The sequence below is a fragment of the Meleagris gallopavo genome, chromosome 30, assembly GCF_905368555.1.
Source record: "Meleagris gallopavo chromosome 30, MGAL_WU_HG_1.1, whole genome shotgun sequence".
In the NCBI taxonomy this organism is placed as follows: Eukaryota; Metazoa; Chordata; class Aves; order Galliformes; family Phasianidae; genus Meleagris; species Meleagris gallopavo.
Window position 1 is genome coordinate 366,540 of NC_139433.1, and position 16,819 is coordinate 383,358.

Sequence of the window (16,819 nt, forward strand, 5' to 3'; positions counted from 1 at the left end):
CAAAACCTGCAAAGGCACTGGGCATTGCTCTGGCACTTATCACCTGCCAGAGATCAAGGACCTGGAATGGCTCAAACATCATATAGTTTCACTAGGATTAGCAGCTAATCCTCCGTTGCATTCAATCCCCTTGCTCAAATTTCCCTTCTGCAAGTCTGTTTGTCCTTCTGCAAGTCTTTGGTAGATAATGTTTGTGATTAGAGGAATGGTTAATGTTGAGCTCAGTGCTGCAGAATGGCTAAGGAAGGACCTGCTGGTTTAGTCACCCTGGCTTTAAATGGGGTCACTGTCCTCTGCAAGTCCCTGAGTTGTGATTAGGGAAGAGATGTAACCACAGGCCACAGATCAAACAGTTCTATGCAATTAATTTCAATTATATTTCAGGAAAACGTCAGCCTGCTGGCTAATGTCAGTCTAGAGGCACAAACAACAAATCAGACCAGAGTTTTCCCCCTCATTAATTTGCTTGAGAAACAAGGACAGGCGACGAATGAGTGGAAGATTCCAGGTTTTCCTACAGGGCTTGGTGCCAGACAAGGCCTGCTAGACATGTGAAAGACCCTCAGTCTCCTGGGTCTTGTCCAGAAGCCACACACACTAAACACCAGTGCCAGGCTTGGTGCCTGTGGCTTTGGCTGGACTCACAGACTTTGACCACCATCCAGGACTTGTTCTCAGGCCAGGCGGTGGGAACTGACCCATGACCTGAAACAGGCATCTGCTGGGAATGGGAGGCGATCCGACTGGAGGGGTGTGAGGTTGGAAACAACTGCAGTTGGTCAGAGAGAGGTGCTGGGACCTGGCAGGAAGCAAAGGACGTGGTGTGTGCCAATGTAGCCATAGTAGGAAGGAGGGGGAGGGTCGTGGTGGAGATGTGCAGGCCCACACTGGATCGTGGTGGCCATGTTGTGCTTAGCACAACACTGGGGGTCACTGGCTAATGCTGGAATGGTTGTACTCTGATCCCTAGCATCACCTGCAGTGTAGGAAATGCTGATCACCTTGGTCTGTCAGCTCTGTCCTGCAACAAGTGAAAACAGGAGAAGGGATTGTGGTAGTCAAACATGTAGCAGGAATGGCTGGGGAGCCCTCATAATAGTAGCACACTGTTCTGGATTGTTCTTATCATAGTAAAGTAATTTTACTGGAGATATTAGAGGAAGATATATCACGCTGGTGACAGCAATGTGAAAGACAAGCCACGTTCCAGACAACCATGCATATTTTTATGAAGATGGCATCCAGGCTCTTGTTCATTGCTGGAGAAAATACATGCCTATTGGTGGTGACTGTTGAAAAATAGTCCTTTGTAGCTGAGAATTTGCACAGTCAAATAGTGTTGTTGTAGCTTCTATTGAAATAAATAGGAGGTATTACTTTCTGAGTGACCTACATGTCCTTTTCCAACCACTAAGCTACATCACAAGGCTCTCTCTTCCCTGATGAATTTGCCTCCTGCTCTGTGCCATTGCCAAGAGAGGAGAGTGTTACTCAGGCCAATGCATGAGACTGGCGCACAAGGCTCATTAAAAAAGGCTATTCACTGTAGCTGCTATCCTGCCTCAACAGAGGGTTTAAAGGACGCTGTAAGCAAAATCAAGTGTTTGGCCCTCTAGGTTTACTAAAGAGCCTTGTCTCCTTGTGTACCTCAGGCGTTATAATCAACTGGTTGGTGTTTTCTGCATCCTGTTCCTATCAAGTCATGATTCCTCTGCATTCATTCTAATTCATGTCCTGAAGCCAAACAAATTTTGCCTTTATATTTCTGCCTGTTGCTGTAACTAGATATTGACTAACTTTCATTCTGCTACTTCGTCTGATTTGGTAATACTTTAATTGCATTAAGGGTGTTTCCAAATACATTGACTTCCATTTTCACCAAGCCCGCTTTGTTTCTAGACTTCACTGGAGGTCTGAATTACTTTTGATGCAGTATATGAGCCATGAAATGGTAAGGAGAGGCTTTGTCCCAGTCCTTGTTTAGAGGTGATGAGGAGAAAGGGTCCCTCAAGCACTGTTTGTGGGGCACTTCCTTCTTAGACCACAGCCTAGAAACTCAAATGTGTGTTAAAATCAAATGATGATGAGATGAAGTGGAGGATCTCATCTATTTTTTTCTAAGTGAATTCAGCCAAAATCTGCTGGGTCAACTTGTTCTTCCTGAAGGGTTCAGGGCAACAGGCAATGGAGAAAATGCAATGGAAAGGGGTTTGCTCACCTACTGGTTCTTGGTCAGGCTGCTTATAGTGTATAGGAAGCTAAATGGGAATGTGAGATCCAATCTGGGAGAAGGAAGCTTGCCCCCACAGTCTTAGGTGCCCTAGATGAAGGTGGTGGAGAACATCAGAATCTGGGAGGACGAGGAAGAACAGTAGTTCAGATTTAGATATTAGATAGCAGGAAAACACAGCAATGGAAACAGTCACTTGTGACGTGAGAGTACGGTGAAGTCACCCTTTAAATTGTCTCCTTCTCCTCTTCTTCTCTGCAGACCAACGGGTTGGGACATGTTTCTCTGCTTTGATTGGGGGCCGCTGTGCTGGGGACCTCCCTGGCCAATACACCAAGATGCAGTGCTGCTGCGACTCAGGGCGTTGCTGGGCCATTGGTCAAACTCCAGAAATGTGCCCTGTCCGGGGGTCCGGTAAGTGCAACACAAAGGTTCTCCACCTGCTGCTGGGCCAACTTGTGGCTCTGTTATCCTGGTGACACTCCAGGGATGTGCAGACATGGTGAATTGTCATCACCGTGACACCCAGAGAAATTTCACATGGGAATGAATGGATCTTATGCCTGGCGTTCATTTGAAGGTGAGCCAGGTGAGTTCAGCCAAGGCAAGAGTTTATCCCCTTCCTCTTCCTCCTTTGCTATCTGTGGCTTTCACCATAACACCACAACCAATTGGGCCAAACAACAGTGAGATCAGGCACTGGGAGGCAATCAGAAGGCACTACACTGTAGCTATCTATATCTCTCTGCCTTTTTTCCTTTATCACTGGCAAACCCTCCTCTGAGAAGGGTAGAGATTTATGGTCCCGGTCTGGCAGCCTTCTGTGTCTTGTCCTTTCCTGCTTGAAAGGAACTCCTGGTACCAGCTGCCCAACACACCACAGGAATCCAAACACCCTGCAAGCTGTATCTTATCATTTTTTCTAGTGTGTTGGGCATTACAGCCCTCCTCACCAACTTCCTGTGTTCCCATTAGAACCCACCCTGTCTGCTGTGTGCCTCTCCATCCCTCTGCTTCTGTTCTCTGCGCTCTGGCAGAGGCAGGAGGGGTTTTATTGCTCTCTTGGACAAGCACTAAGGCAGCTGCTTTGTTTCAGATGAGTACCGCAGGCTTTGCATCGAAGGACTCCCAGTCGTGCCAGGGTTCCCTGGGAGCTTTCCAGGAATTCCTGGATTCGGGCCCAATGGTGTTGGGCCAGGACTCAACGGGCCTGGAGGCATCGGACCAAATGGGGCAAATGGACAAGGTGGAATCCCAGGCCTGCCTGGAATGGGCCCGGGAAGTTCAAGCATTGGTAATTAAAATTACTGTCTTACTGTGCTGACCCGGTTTGGCTGCCTGTGTCAGAACATACGCAGCGTGTCTGCCTGTGTGCCAGCCGTGTACACATGAGCGGAGCACTTGTGCTGTTAGCCAGACACAAGGTTTATTTTGACACTGAGGGAGTGATGGGATGTGATACTAATGCTGTGCAGAATACTGAGCCCAGAAGGAGATCAAACAGTGTCTCCTGGCAGAGCAAGGAAGCTGAAACTGGTTCCAGTGCAGAATAACTTTCTAATTACTGAACAGGAATGATGCTCTCACATCACTCCCATCCCCTCTTCTTCCCCTAAACAAACAGTTTTTCCCACTGTGTCAGACACTCTTTTTATACACATCTCTATATAGCTCCTTGCCAAGAACTGAGGCTTGTAAAAGTGCACTGGATGTCAATAAATATTAATCCCCTTCGTGCTTGCTCTGCAATCCTAAGCATGCCTTTAGGGTGGGGGTACACTGGGTATCACAGTGCCCACAGAGAGTTCTGATGCAGCTGGGTTTGTGCCTGCAGCACCACAGTGGTCTTAGTGATCCTGCTTCAAGGAGAAAATAAAAGGAAGGGAGCTGTAATTCTCTGTCTGATGCCACTTCTGTGCTTTCCAGGAACTGCGACTTTAAACCAGACCATTGACATATGCAAGCATTTCACTAATCTGTGCCTGAACGGACGCTGTATCCCCACCCCATCCAGCTACCGCTGTGAGTGCAACATGGGCTACAAGCAGGATGTGCGTGGAGAGTGCATCGGTGAGTGGAATTTGCTGGATACATACAAACACAGGTCAGCTCCCAGAGTGCCCCAGCACCGTGCCTGCTCCTGATACCACCTCGAGCTGCTGACCCAACAGTTCCCGTTCTGGACAGTTCCTCACAAGAGGCTGCATTGGGCTCATGTCAGCTAATGAAGCTGGAAGAAGATGGGAAGTATTTATCTGTCCAGCAAGGATGACAGTGTTCCTCTGGTAGCCATAACCTTGCCATTGGCTTAGCTGCTTGACAGTGCTTGAACATCATCCCAGTGTAGAGCAAATCTGTGTTCCCTCTGCTTTGCTCAGTGGGCAGAGCTTCCAAAAAGAAATGCAAGAGGATAGGTTGTCCAGTCTCCCGACTGCAGATCCCTTTCTCTAACTACACTCTTTTTACATAATTGTGTACTCGGGCCTGATTGGCCTTATCCTCCCAGCAGCTCCAGGTCTGGGCTCCCCAGCACAGAGTCTGACTGCTTTCTGGCCATGCTGTTGATGGGCACAGCAGTTCACAGAAGCTAGACTTTCCTGGAAGTTCTGTGTGAGTTCCTTGCATGATGGTGACTCACAGGCTTATGCTTTTCTCCTTGCAGATGTAGATGAGTGCTCCAGCAGCCCCTGCGTGCATGGTGACTGTGTGAACACACCTGGCTCCTATCACTGCAAGTGCCATGAAGGCTTCCAGAGCACCCCAACAAAGCAGGCTTGCATCGGTATGTTTTTTCTGTGTGCTGCACCAGTGTCAGCAGGATTATCAGGGAGTTAGGTATGAAAAGAGAATGTAAAGGGGAAAAATAGTGAATTCCCAGCACCTAACAACATCCCAGCCAGGTATGTGATGGCATTCAGGTCAACTCAGCTGGGTTGTCAGTGGTGTCTCACAATCTGTCTGGGAGAAAGTTTCCTCTGCCTTTATCTACCATAGAATTGGCTAACAGCAATCCAGGAACTTGTAGAGTCCTTTTAAAGAGATTAATTCTACTTTGAGATTGTGTTTTCTTTTGATAAAAAACTAGGATTTTGAGTAATTCTTGTATTAATGTAGAAGTAGTGGTTTCTAGCGAAGATCTGTCAGTGTCTTGCAGCAAAGTGTACTCCAGGTGAGGTGCAGTAAAAGGATTATGGGAAGATAATGTCCCATGTGAACAAGAAGAAATGACAAATTACCCTGTTAATGGCTAACCTTTGTTGTTTTTATTTTGCAGTCAATGGTTGGTCCACTTCTTTTGTAACTTAACACAGTGCACAGAACAGGAATTTCTTTCTCTGAGTTCCTCTTATTCCAAGGCTGTTTTTTGTGGTTTTTTTTGTAGCCTGTTTCTTGTGCAGCATTACATAGATGGGTCATATTACAAGGAAAAGCTGCAGGGTGAGTCTAGGAGAAATGTGTGAAGTGGAATACAAACTATAGGTCTTAGTAGGGTTTTCAGGAGATCACCTTATCTCCCTCCAGCGGCATGATATCAAATATTTCTGATAAAGGGATTTCCAAAGGAACTCCCAGTGGCCTGACAATGTGAAAGCCTTTTCCTAATTTCCAATCTAAATCTTTTAGTTGAAAATTAAGCTGAATTCTTCCTGGATGTTTCCTCCTGGCCACAAAAATGAGCTCATCACTGTCTCCTTTTCAGCATGTTTTTATGTGCTGGGAAACTGCAACCTGCAATCCCTCTGATACCATCTCCTGTCTAGACAGCCTCTCAGTCCCTTCTCATAAATAATCACAGAATGGTTGAGTTTAATGTTTCTGATCGTGTCATCATCCTTGTTTTTATGTTGTCAACTTTCTTCATTTTGTCTTTATCTTTTCTAATGCATGGTGCTAAAGTTGAATGTAGTTCTCTACCTGTGACCTCCCTAGTTGTCAGGAGAAGAAACTAATCCCACGCAATTTACACAGTGCTATTCTGCTGGCATAGCCCAAAGGAGGTTTCCTTTTGTTCCTAGCCATCTCATTTCATCTGGGATTCAGATCCTTTTCTTCCAGGTAACTTCTCCATCTATGTCAGGGGTCTACAAAGAGTCTGTATCTCCCATTGCTATGGGGACTGTTGACTTCCTGTAATTTGCTCATAGAAGGGATCACCCTTTCTTTCCCAGCTTTTGATAAAGGATCAGTAGCAGTCCACTACTACTACCTTTGTCTTTCATCTTTAGCCGTAGGCATTCAGTATCCTGTCTCCCTGAGAGAGTGCACACTGTGTTCTTGATCTGTGACACAGCACCTTCCTTGCTGCCATACTTCAGTCAACCACATTGTATTCAACCTCCTGTCCAACTTCTGTACCCCAGCTTCTAACTGAGGATGTTAGGTTGGGTATTAGGAAGAGGTTCTTCACCAAGCAGGTGGTTGGGCATGGAACAAGCTCCCCAGGGCAGGGTCACAGCTGCTGGAGTTCAGGAAGCATTTGGACAACATACTCAGAAATATGGTCTCACTTGCAGGTAATCCTATGTGGAGCCAGCAGCTGGACTCAGTGATCTTTATGGATCTTTTCCAGCTTGGAATATTCTGCTCTATTCTCTTCTGCCTGCTGTTTCTTTTGCTGAAGCATTGGGACCACATCTCTAAGGCAGTTAGTAGTGGGTCAGAGTCCATGGTTTTGAATGGATTTCTTGCTGCTATGGTGGGCTTAAACAGACCTAGGATAGTTTCAGATATAAGGAAGGCCTGGGGACATAATGTTGATAGAAACATCATGGAAAGCCAGAAGACCCAGAGCCCAACTCCCAAATGTAGTGCTACTCCCAGAGCATGCAGAGAGCTTTCTTTACATCTTCACCTTCTGCAGTTTGTACATAGTGGAAGTATGTGATCCTGGAGAGGCAGAGAGCATTTTTCTGGTTTTCTCATGGAGCAGATAAGACTGGAACTGCTCCATAATCCACCTGCCGCTAATTTCATATGTTTATTTCCTTACCAGATATTGATGAGTGCATCATGAATGGAGTGATGTGTAGGAATGGACGCTGCGTTAATACTGATGGAAGCTTCCAGTGTATTTGCAATGCTGGCTTTGAAATCACACCTGATGGCAAGAATTGCGTTGGTAAGCTATTTTCTGATATGCTGTCATTCATCACCTTGGCAAGGCTGAGGCTGAAACTATGTCCTCCATGGGGACTGGTGTTTACTTCAGTCTGAGCTGCACTTCATAGAATGGCTTGGGTTGGAAAGCACCCCAAGGATCATCAAGTTCCTTCCTCCTGGGTAGATGCTGCCATGACAGAATGAATCTTGAAAGAAGAGATGTACTAAACAAGGAGAGCATTTTTATAAGGGTGCTAATGCTCCTGGAGTGTTCCTTTGGGTTTTTGAGATCCAGGAGCATGAGTGGGGATGGATATGCAAGAAAGACATTCTCCATCACCTTGAGAGCTCCAGCAGCTAATGTACAAGTCCTACTGTGAGCTGGATCACTGACTAAGGTGCTAAAGTGGTAGGGATGCATCAGGATAGCTCTTAGAAGAAGTAGCAGTGGGAACGCTGCCTTGATGATTAACATCTGTTGCCATAAGAAGCAATTTGACTACAGGATGGGTGACAGAAGTGTCTGAGCACAGGAGAGTCCTGCTGCAGCTCTCAGACTCTGCTCATGTTTTCTGCTTGTCCTCCCCAGATCATGATGAATGTGCCACAACCAACATGTGCCTCAATGGGATGTGTATCAACGAAGATGGCAGCTTCAAATGTATCTGCAAGCCAGGTTTTGTGCTGGCTCCCAATGGGCGCTACTGTGTTGGTGCGTACGTCTCTGAGCTCGTGCCTTGCTCTCTTCCCACCCCGCTTTCCATGTTGCTGGGGACTTGCAGTGGGTCTGAGGCAAAGGAAGCTGAGAAAAAGCAAAACTGTTCCCATCTGGTTCTCTGCTGCCAGAAATTCCCCTCTCCAGCGGAATGGACAAGATGCAAAAAATGTTTTTGCACCTGGAGGTGCAATTTTGAATTTAAATCCTTTTTCCATGGAAGGTTAAGTAGACCGATGAGGCTTTCTATGGCGTACATACTGTGAGCTGACAGCAGTCTTCTCCACATTCTCACCAGCCTCTAGAGTGTGTTCCATGAGGATATGTTTGTCATCTGCCAAAGACAGAGAGTTCAGGATATGAAGGCAGAGTGGAGAAAGGAAGGAGAACTTAGCACTCCTCTAGTACTGCTGTGACACAGGATGAATTCTGTAGCTCACTGCTCTGTTAATGTAGGAGGGACCAGACCCTGCTGCTCTGTGAGGGACTGAGTCTCAGGAGACGTCCAGCCCACTTTTCCTTTCCTTAAACCATCAGTAGGGTACATGATGCTCCAAACTGCCCTGCTGGCTCCCCTGTAAGCCCCAGATCTCCACGCAAAGTAAACCAGAGCCCCTTTCTGTGTCTTCCTGCCTAAGGTTTGCTAACAGCCACTTTGTGGTTCTTTTTCCAGACATTGACGAATGTGAGACACCAGGAATCTGTATGAATGGCTGGTGCATTAACACAGAGGGCTCCTTCCGATGTGAATGCCTTGGAGGCCTGGCTATCGGGGTGGATGGACGGGTCTGTGTGGACACCCACATGCGCAGCACATGTTATGGAGGCATTAAAAAGGGCACGTGTGCCCGTCCCTTTCCAGGGGCAGTCACCAAGTCTGAATGCTGCTGTGCGAACCCAGATCATGGCTTTGGAGAGCCCTGCCAGCCTTGCCCTGCCAAAAACTCTGGTAAGCTCCTTTTCCCATATGGGTTTGCAAAAAGCCAGGAATGTGCTCAGAGACATTGTGAGTCTGTGATGGGTTGTCAGTGAGATGCCCTAGAGAACCTGGCAGTGGTATGGTAAAGACATGGGCAGGGAGAAAGGGACAACACTTTGCAGTCAGCACATTCAGGTTGGATCAACAAGCAAACCTTACACTGATCTCATTGCAGGGATTCTCACAGTTCTGGATTCCTAACCATTCCTAGAAGAGTATCAGATCTAAAATACGTATTGCATAAGTGTAAACAAACTGTTTGGAAGCCCACAGATGATACTGTAACAAGCAAACTATACATTCAATGTTACTCAGCATTAATTTAACTGTACTTAAATTGTCCAGAAAAGCTGATGACTCTACTGTGCTTTCTACGTAGCTGAATTCCAGGCGCTCTGCAGCAGTGGCATTGGAATAACAGCTGATGGCAGAGGTACGTGCATCCCACATACTGTATTCTAAATAGACACATCTAAAGTCACTCTCAGGTCTTTCTTTCAACTGTTTTTAGCTCAGTGTGCATTCATCTGTGTGACTGTGGGAGCTCTCATCTGTGTCATGAGAGACTTAGCGCTGTGAAGGAGAGTTAAAACACTGTGCATGTGTATGTGAGAGCTGCTGGTGAGTAAGTGCAGGGGAGGTTGCATAGCCAGGGTGAATGTAAGTGCATGCAAGAGCATACCTCTGTGGTAGTAAGAAGTGAGATGTGGGCTTAGGCAGAAGGGGAAAGGGTTATTCTTTGTCTTTTTTCCTCCCTACAGCACCATGAGTTAATGTTAAGTAAACATAGTATCATAGAATCATTTTGAGTTGAAAGGGACCCTCGTCTTGTCCAACTCCCCTGCAATGAACAGGGACACTATAGCTCCATCAGGGTGCACCTGTTCCAGTGCCCCACCACCCTTATTGTAAAAAACTTCTTCCTTATATCCAATCTAAATTTCCCCTCTTTTAGTTTGAAACCATTTCCCCTTGTTCCATCAGTTTGAAACCATATCAAACATCCCTGAGGACTGGGTATTGAATCAAGTGGTTGATTTCTGGCACCCTATGGGAACTACATTACTGGGGGTGTGCACACAGAGTTTGACTTTATGCCTTGCTTTGGTAGGAATAAAGAGCATGACAGTTACATCTTCTTGCTCATTTCATTCCTATGCCCTCCATCTCCTAGGCTGCAGAACAGGAGGGTTCACAGTCTCCCAAGGAGTGGGAGCTGAGAATGCATGTGTGCTGCATGAGACGTGTTGCCAAGGGGCTGTTCTGCCAGCCCTGGGCAGTGCTTGGGTTAGCAGGAAGAGTGCAAAGCAGCTGGATAACTACAGCCTTTCAAAACCTTCCAAATGGGAATGAACCAGAGGCAAATCACTGGTAACTTCTTGGGCTTCCTTCCAGGGCACCGTTTCTTGGCCATAATCGTTCTCAGCTGACGATAAGATCCATGCAGGATGCTAGTGTCAGACATGCTCTGGTCAGCCTAGAATTGCCCACAGCCCGGATTATGTACATTCAACACCTCTCCAGAGTTGCAGCTCCCTGTGGATATAACTGAACTCTGACTACATGGAGACTAAGACCAGCAGTGTCTGGTGTCTGGGCAGTCCTGGCGTTGTCTGGGCTTACCATGTGGGACTATGGCACAGTGAGGACTCTACTATACAAACAAAACTTGCTTTGTTCTGTTGGAAGACTGTTTCTTGGTAGAATCTCTTTGCCTGGGAAACCTACTGGTTTATACCAAGGGGTAGGTAGGCTAGGAATGAGGGATTTCTGCAGAGGAGTGACTCAGCTGGCTACTGGCATCAATAAACAATGAGGAACTAGAGTTTGGAAGATTTCTGTGTCTATTGTTGGCCATGATCCATCTAATTTGTTCTCTTTCACTATGCAGACATCAATGAGTGTGCCCTCAACCCTGATATCTGCCCCAATGGCATGTGTGAGAACCTGCGGGGGAGCTACCGCTGCATCTGCAACCTGGGCTACGAGTCTGACCCCACCGGCAAGAACTGTGTGGGTGAGTTTGGGGCAGCCCAGGTTTGGTGTGGTGTAGGGAAGCAGCAGCTCAGTGCTATGAGAGAGGAGGTGCAGATGCAGCATATGAAGCTGTGAGGCAGTCACAGACCTTCACAGCACAGCTGCACAGGATCTTGAGGCAGTACAGCAGCTGATGCCCTGCAACATCCCTACCTTGTCCTAGTGGAAAAGGACAAGGAACTACATGAGAAGTTGGGCGTGTGGGATCTAACACACTTTTCACATTGCATTGCTTTAAGGATGGAACTGGATCTCCTCCTCACTGTCTTCCTAAACCTTGCTCTAGGATTGCTGAGGAGGGGCAGGCCCCTCTGGAACACAATTTAGGCCACCCCAAGTCTGATTGAGGAACACCATATCACCTGCTGTCCACCTTCCATTGACTGGATAAGGAGCTTGGATAGAAGGGAGGGGTAGGTGACCTAAATCACAGGAGTTCTGGTGGAGGAGCCCTCCCAAGTGACCTATTTCAGCCTCCTCCTTGAAGCAAAACTGTCACCAGCACCTGGTGATAACATCCAGGTGTCAGGCCTGGAAGCACCAGACCCCAAGAGAGACGAGGGGAGTGAGCTGTAGGAAAGATGCTAGGCTGTGTGTGATGGACCTTAGAAATACCACCCAACTCAGCTAAGTCCCTAAAGAGGTGCATTTCACTGCATAGTGTTGTTGCAAACCACTGAAAGCAGTCAGTGTGTGGAAGATGATTGTTTTGTCTCATCTTCCTTCAGTTTTTGTCTACAGACCTGTGTGTATTCGCTCACATACTTTATGTCAGTACAGTGTTATCTGGGCATTTCTCTGCCTCTCAAACTGCCAGAGCGCTGCAGGAAGGCGCACACTGGTGTTGTAGCTCAGAAATCCTGTCTCTCTGCCCACAGATGTTGATGAATGCACCATCAACCGTTTGCTGTGTGACAATGGGCTGTGCCGCAACACACCTGGCAGCTACACCTGCACCTGCCCCAAGGGCTTTGTCTTCAGGACTGAGACAGATACCTGTGAAGGTAATGTGACCCTAAGGCAACAGAGAGCATCTGTGTAAAGGATGAGCTGTGTCTTGTGATCCTGCCTAAAAGGAGCTCAAGGTTCAGTGTGGCTTTGGTTCTCTTTTGACCGCAGTGGTTTGAACTGGAGCAGATCCAGGCTTTGGGATGTTTTATTTTTTTAGGGGGGGGGGATCTCACTCTTCATTCAAAATGGAGAACATCCAAAACCAAAAAATCCTGGCCTTGTGGTGACTGAAAACTAGAACAATTTCCTCAAGGCTCCCCAAATTGTAGCTGGAACTTAACCAAAATTACAAGTTTTGGGGGTTTAATTGAAACTTGGAGTATGAGAGATTTGTTTCCCAGCCACAAAGCCCCAGAACAGTGGCACTTTATCCATGTGTTTAGGCAAAACCCTCATTGTTTGTGACAAATGGCAAGTGCTGTGTAGATTCACATAGCTTATGAAGGCCATGCTCAGTGCTATGACTGCTCCACCTCAGCCAGGAGCAGCCCTGAGCAAGTGAGTCCATCATTCCCCCATAGTTTTCATCATTAACCTCAATGCATCCATCCTCTCAACCCTGAAGAAGCTCGCTGTGGTGGTGTGCGCTGTCAATGCCTGTTCTCCTTGAGATGATGCATACTTGAGTTGTACATGCAGAATTTGAATAGCCTGGGCTGGTGATCCTCTGTACAGTGAAAATCCCCCTTCTTTATGTTCTTTGCCTCTCGTCTCTCCAAGTACCTGGCCCAGAAGTCTGGGTCCCACGGCACTTACCACAGTGACAGTCCCTTTCTTTCTGCAGATATCAATGAGTGCACCTCTAACCCTTGTGTGAACGGTGTCTGCAGGAACAATGCTGGCTCCTTTGCTTGTGAGTGCTCCCCAGGCAGCAAGCTGGATTCCAGTGGCACCATTTGCGTGGGTAAGGATATGGCCTTCTGGAGGCAGATCTGGGACACTGGTACCGGCCCTGCCCTGCATCACCCTTTGCAATCCTAGCTTAGGAATGGGGATCCATTGAGGCTTTCTTTTTCTCACCTTGCATTTATTTGCTTGGTAACAATGAACATCTCTGTCATGTGTGCAGGAAGCCTGAAAAGCTGCAGTTCCCAGCAATGCTCCAGTGCTCCATAAATACACTGCAGCAAGACAAAGAGCAGATATGGGGTCTGAGGGGACCCTACAGAGTATCAGGATGGTGGGTTCTTACTCACCAGATGGATTTGTAGTGTGCTGAGATTAAGGCATGCCAGGATAAAGCACATCCCTTGTTATCAAGATGTTGAGCTGGTACTTGCTTCCTAGATGGTCAGCCCTTTGCAGAGCACTGATGTGTGGTGACCTGGGACAGCAAGGCAGAGTGGCCCAAAAGAGAAAGAAGCTGGAAATAGGAAAAGGGAGGGACACAGAACTGTTGAAATAGCTGTATCAGAGAGCACAGATATGCTGTTCTGCAACAGTGGTAGGTCTGGGGAAGAGCAAAGTTTGGATCCATGCTACAAAATCCTTCACCCCACAGCCTGAAAGATAAAGTGAGGCCAAAAAGTGATAGTCACACACTCAAAACAGTTTATCCTACTTGCTTTTTGTGGAAAGCTGACTATTGTGAAGCTGGGAACCTTGGCCAAAGACTGCTCTTCACTCATGCTTTGCCTTTGCCCCTGCAGACAGCATGAAAGGGACATGCTGGCTGAACATCCAGGATGGACGATGTGAAGTGAACATCAATGGGGCCACACTGAAATCAGAGTGCTGTGCTACACTGGGAGCAGCATGGGGAAGCCCCTGCGAGCGCTGTGAGATTGGTAAGGTTCTGCTTGGCAGGAAGGTAGGCTGCAGCCCATTTCTCTGCTAACAATCCTCTTGTTTCCTGTTTTCTTGCAGATACTGCCTGTCCCCGGGGTTATGCCAGGATGAAGGGGGTTACTTGTGAAGGTAAAGTGCTGCAGGACACAGAAGACTTTTTAATTGGGAACATAGTCATTGTTTATTTGCTGTTTTTATGCATCTTTGAGTTTGGACACAGCCTGACGATGCCCTGTGATTTTTGTGTTATCTCTTGCTTTGGCACCTGCCCTGAGCACTGCAGCTGGAGTATGGCCTGTATGTAACAACAGTGTGTTCAGACACAGTACTGACGTCTGTGAGTCCTGGTGCTTCTCTGTCAGCACTATGCCAGCTGTGGACCTGTGCTACCCTCTGTCTGCTCATCTCTGATACTGTGATACAGCCTCCTTGCAAACATCTCTGTGTGTGGCTGTGGCTATGCCTGGAGGGTGTTCTTCAGTGTGACAAGCCATCAATTTTTGCCAGTTGGGCAGCTCTGGGGTCTTTCTGGATCCCTAGGAGTCCTTCTATGCCATGCTAGTCGTGACTGCGTGCCACTCATGCCTGCCTTTTGCTTTGCTGCCAACAGATGTGAATGAGTGTGATGTTTTTCCTGGTGTCTGCCCAAATGGTCGCTGTGTGAACACAGCTGGCTCCTTTCGGTGTGAGTGTCCAGAAGGACTGACCCTTGATGGCACTGCTAGGACATGTGTAGGTAAGAACACTTCATCTCATCCAGACTCCTGATCCCCATCAACCATCCCTACTTAGCCCCAACCATCCCCTATCCCACCACATGCTGTCACTCAGTTCCCAATACTGCTGCTGTCTGAAGCACAAAATACTCATTAGAAGCTGCCAAACCAAGCAACCCCATCAAAGCAAGTTTGCCACTGCTTCATGCCCCCATGTGCAGCCAATAGTGCAATCACTGTTATTAGGTAGACTTAATGGGTTACCAGTTCTGTGTGCTGCATTTTCAAGGGTCCACTGCTTCTGATCATGGTTGGCAATTACAGTGATTAGACTTTAAATAGATGATGTAATAGTATTAGTTAATGACCCTGCCCTGAAGCCTTATAGAAACTTCTGCCTGCTTTCTTGGCACACTATGACAACCCCGGGCCCTCCATTGGCCGTCTGCATTACTAGCTCCCCATAAAGAATCCATTCTGTGCCCCAGTACCACCAGTCACAGACCAGCAACATCCATTCTAATAATCTTTATTAGCATACCAACAAAGGTGGCCGTATCAAAATATCTGGGTATTGTATGAAAGATGCATTCCAGCCCCAGTCAGAGGACAATGTTAACTGTGCCACAGAGCCGTTGTTCCAGAAAATGGTATCTCTGACCTTCCCAAAGATCAGGTGCTGCAGGAAAGGACTCAGCTCTGCTCTCTCACCAGATGTGCGTGTGGAACAGTGCTACATGAAGTGGGATGAAGATGAGTGCACAGAGCCTCTGCCAGGCAAGTACCGGATCGACATGTGCTGCTGTTCTGTGGGCTCAGCCTGGGGCATCGATTGCGAAGAATGTCCTAAGGTTGGCTCTAATGAGTACAAGGCCATCTGCCCAAGAGGACCTGGCTTTGCCAACCGAGGGGACGTGCTTTCCGGCAGGCCCTTCTACAAAGGTAAGAAGGAAGAGAGGAGCTGCTAATTGTAGGCTGTCCTCAGCCCATCGCAACTGCAGCTCAAGGAAGCTGCTCCCTGCTCTGGGACCCTAAATTCATTGCAGGCATCCCCTCCCTGAAACACTTACTTTTTACCTTCATGCCCAGATGTGAATGAATGTAAAGTCTTCTCTGGCCTGTGCACTCATGGGACCTGTCGAAACACTATTGGAAGCTTCAGATGTATCTGTGGCAATGGCTTTGCTCTGGATGCTGAAGAAAGGAACTGCACAGGTAAGGGAAAAGCAACCACCCTCTGAACCACTCTTGTCCATCTCGCTGCCATGACTGCCTTGTGGGATGCTCAGCGTGGTGGTACCCACGCTGTATCACAACCAGAGGATTCATGGTAATTGTTGTGTGAATGTGCAGAGAAGCCAAGGGCAGGGTCACAGTTAGAAGGCTCCTCCATCTTGTGGGAGGAAGGATCGGTTCTGCACCAGAGAATTCTTCACTGCTATCTCTCTCTGCAGGGAGCAGACATCTTTGGTCTGCCTGAGTGGACCTGCCAGCCCAGGGCCATAAAATTCAACATGCAGGACAAGCAGCCCAGTGCCAGCTGTAGCAGTGCTTGCAGCCTGCACTGCCATGACTACCTGCTCTTCCTTCCCCACAGATATTGACGAGTGCCGCATCTCACCAGACCTGTGTGGCCATGGCACCTGTGTCAACACGCCGGGCAGCTTTGAGTGTGAGTGCTTCGAAGGCTATGAGAGCGGCTTCATGATGATGAAGAACTGCATGGGTAAGGGCTAATAACAGCACCCTTACTGTTTTTCAATGGAGCAGATCTGGTAAGGATTCTCATGCCAAGCTGCTGTCTTTCTCATTCTTCTGGCTGTACCTGGACACTGCTGATTACAAAAAACAAGACCTAGGCCCACAAAGATGCTATAAAAAGTTTGATTAGCTCTCTGTTCTTTGGTATCAGGCCAAATCTGTACATTGCCTTCTAGAGGTATCACAGGAGTCCCCGTGCTGAAGTGATACTGGCCAAGTTGAGTTCTCTGTCTTGCTTAGATTGCAAAGATAGAACTGGACTGAAGGGCAGCACCTGTGACAGAGATAAAGAACTGTGTGTGAGAGCTGAGAGAACCATAGATGTTCCTGGGATGACAGCAAAGCGTATGCAAAGTGAAGTCAGGGGTCTGTGTGACGCAGCACAATCTCCCAAGAGCTAGAGCAAGCAAAGGGAAAGGCCACATCCCCAGCAAGCATTGGCTTGCGGCCCGGACCCCTCCAAAAAAGGAAGGCAAAAATAC

At 47.6% G+C, this 16,819-nt stretch overlaps 2 protein-coding genes across 3 annotated transcripts in view; one reads left to right on the forward strand and one right to left on the reverse strand.

The window, feature by feature from the left end:
• The window catches only part of LOC100538712 (fibrillin-2), a 127,750-nt gene that overhangs the window by 82,806 nt on the left and 28,125 nt on the right, over positions 1–16,819 (forward strand). Inside the window, exons 10-26 of the mRNA XM_010724750.4 lie at positions 2,492–2,644; positions 3,327–3,524; positions 4,157–4,300; positions 4,893–5,012; positions 7,224–7,349; positions 7,920–8,042; positions 8,719–8,994; positions 9,404–9,457; positions 10,916–11,041; positions 11,940–12,065; positions 12,857–12,976; positions 13,722–13,859; positions 13,939–13,989; positions 14,471–14,596; positions 15,291–15,518; positions 15,666–15,791; positions 16,174–16,302. Coding sequence (XP_010723052.2) covers positions 2,492–2,644; positions 3,327–3,524; positions 4,157–4,300; positions 4,893–5,012; positions 7,224–7,349; positions 7,920–8,042; positions 8,719–8,994; positions 9,404–9,457; positions 10,916–11,041; positions 11,940–12,065; positions 12,857–12,976; positions 13,722–13,859; positions 13,939–13,989; positions 14,471–14,596; positions 15,291–15,518; positions 15,666–15,791; positions 16,174–16,302 — 2,364 coding nt within the window. The remainder of the gene's footprint in view (positions 1–2,491; positions 2,645–3,326; positions 3,525–4,156; positions 4,301–4,892; positions 5,013–7,223; positions 7,350–7,919; positions 8,043–8,718; positions 8,995–9,403; positions 9,458–10,915; positions 11,042–11,939; positions 12,066–12,856; positions 12,977–13,721; positions 13,860–13,938; positions 13,990–14,470; positions 14,597–15,290; positions 15,519–15,665; positions 15,792–16,173; positions 16,303–16,819) is intronic.
• Positions 16,299–16,819, reverse strand: part of CTXN1 (cortexin 1) — an 89,798-nt gene continuing 89,277 nt past the window's right edge. For both annotated transcript variants that reach the window (XR_014880125.1, XR_014880124.1), the window contains exon 6: positions 16,299–16,611. The gene's annotated coding sequence lies outside the window, so the exon portion shown is untranslated. The remainder of the gene's footprint in view (positions 16,612–16,819) is intronic.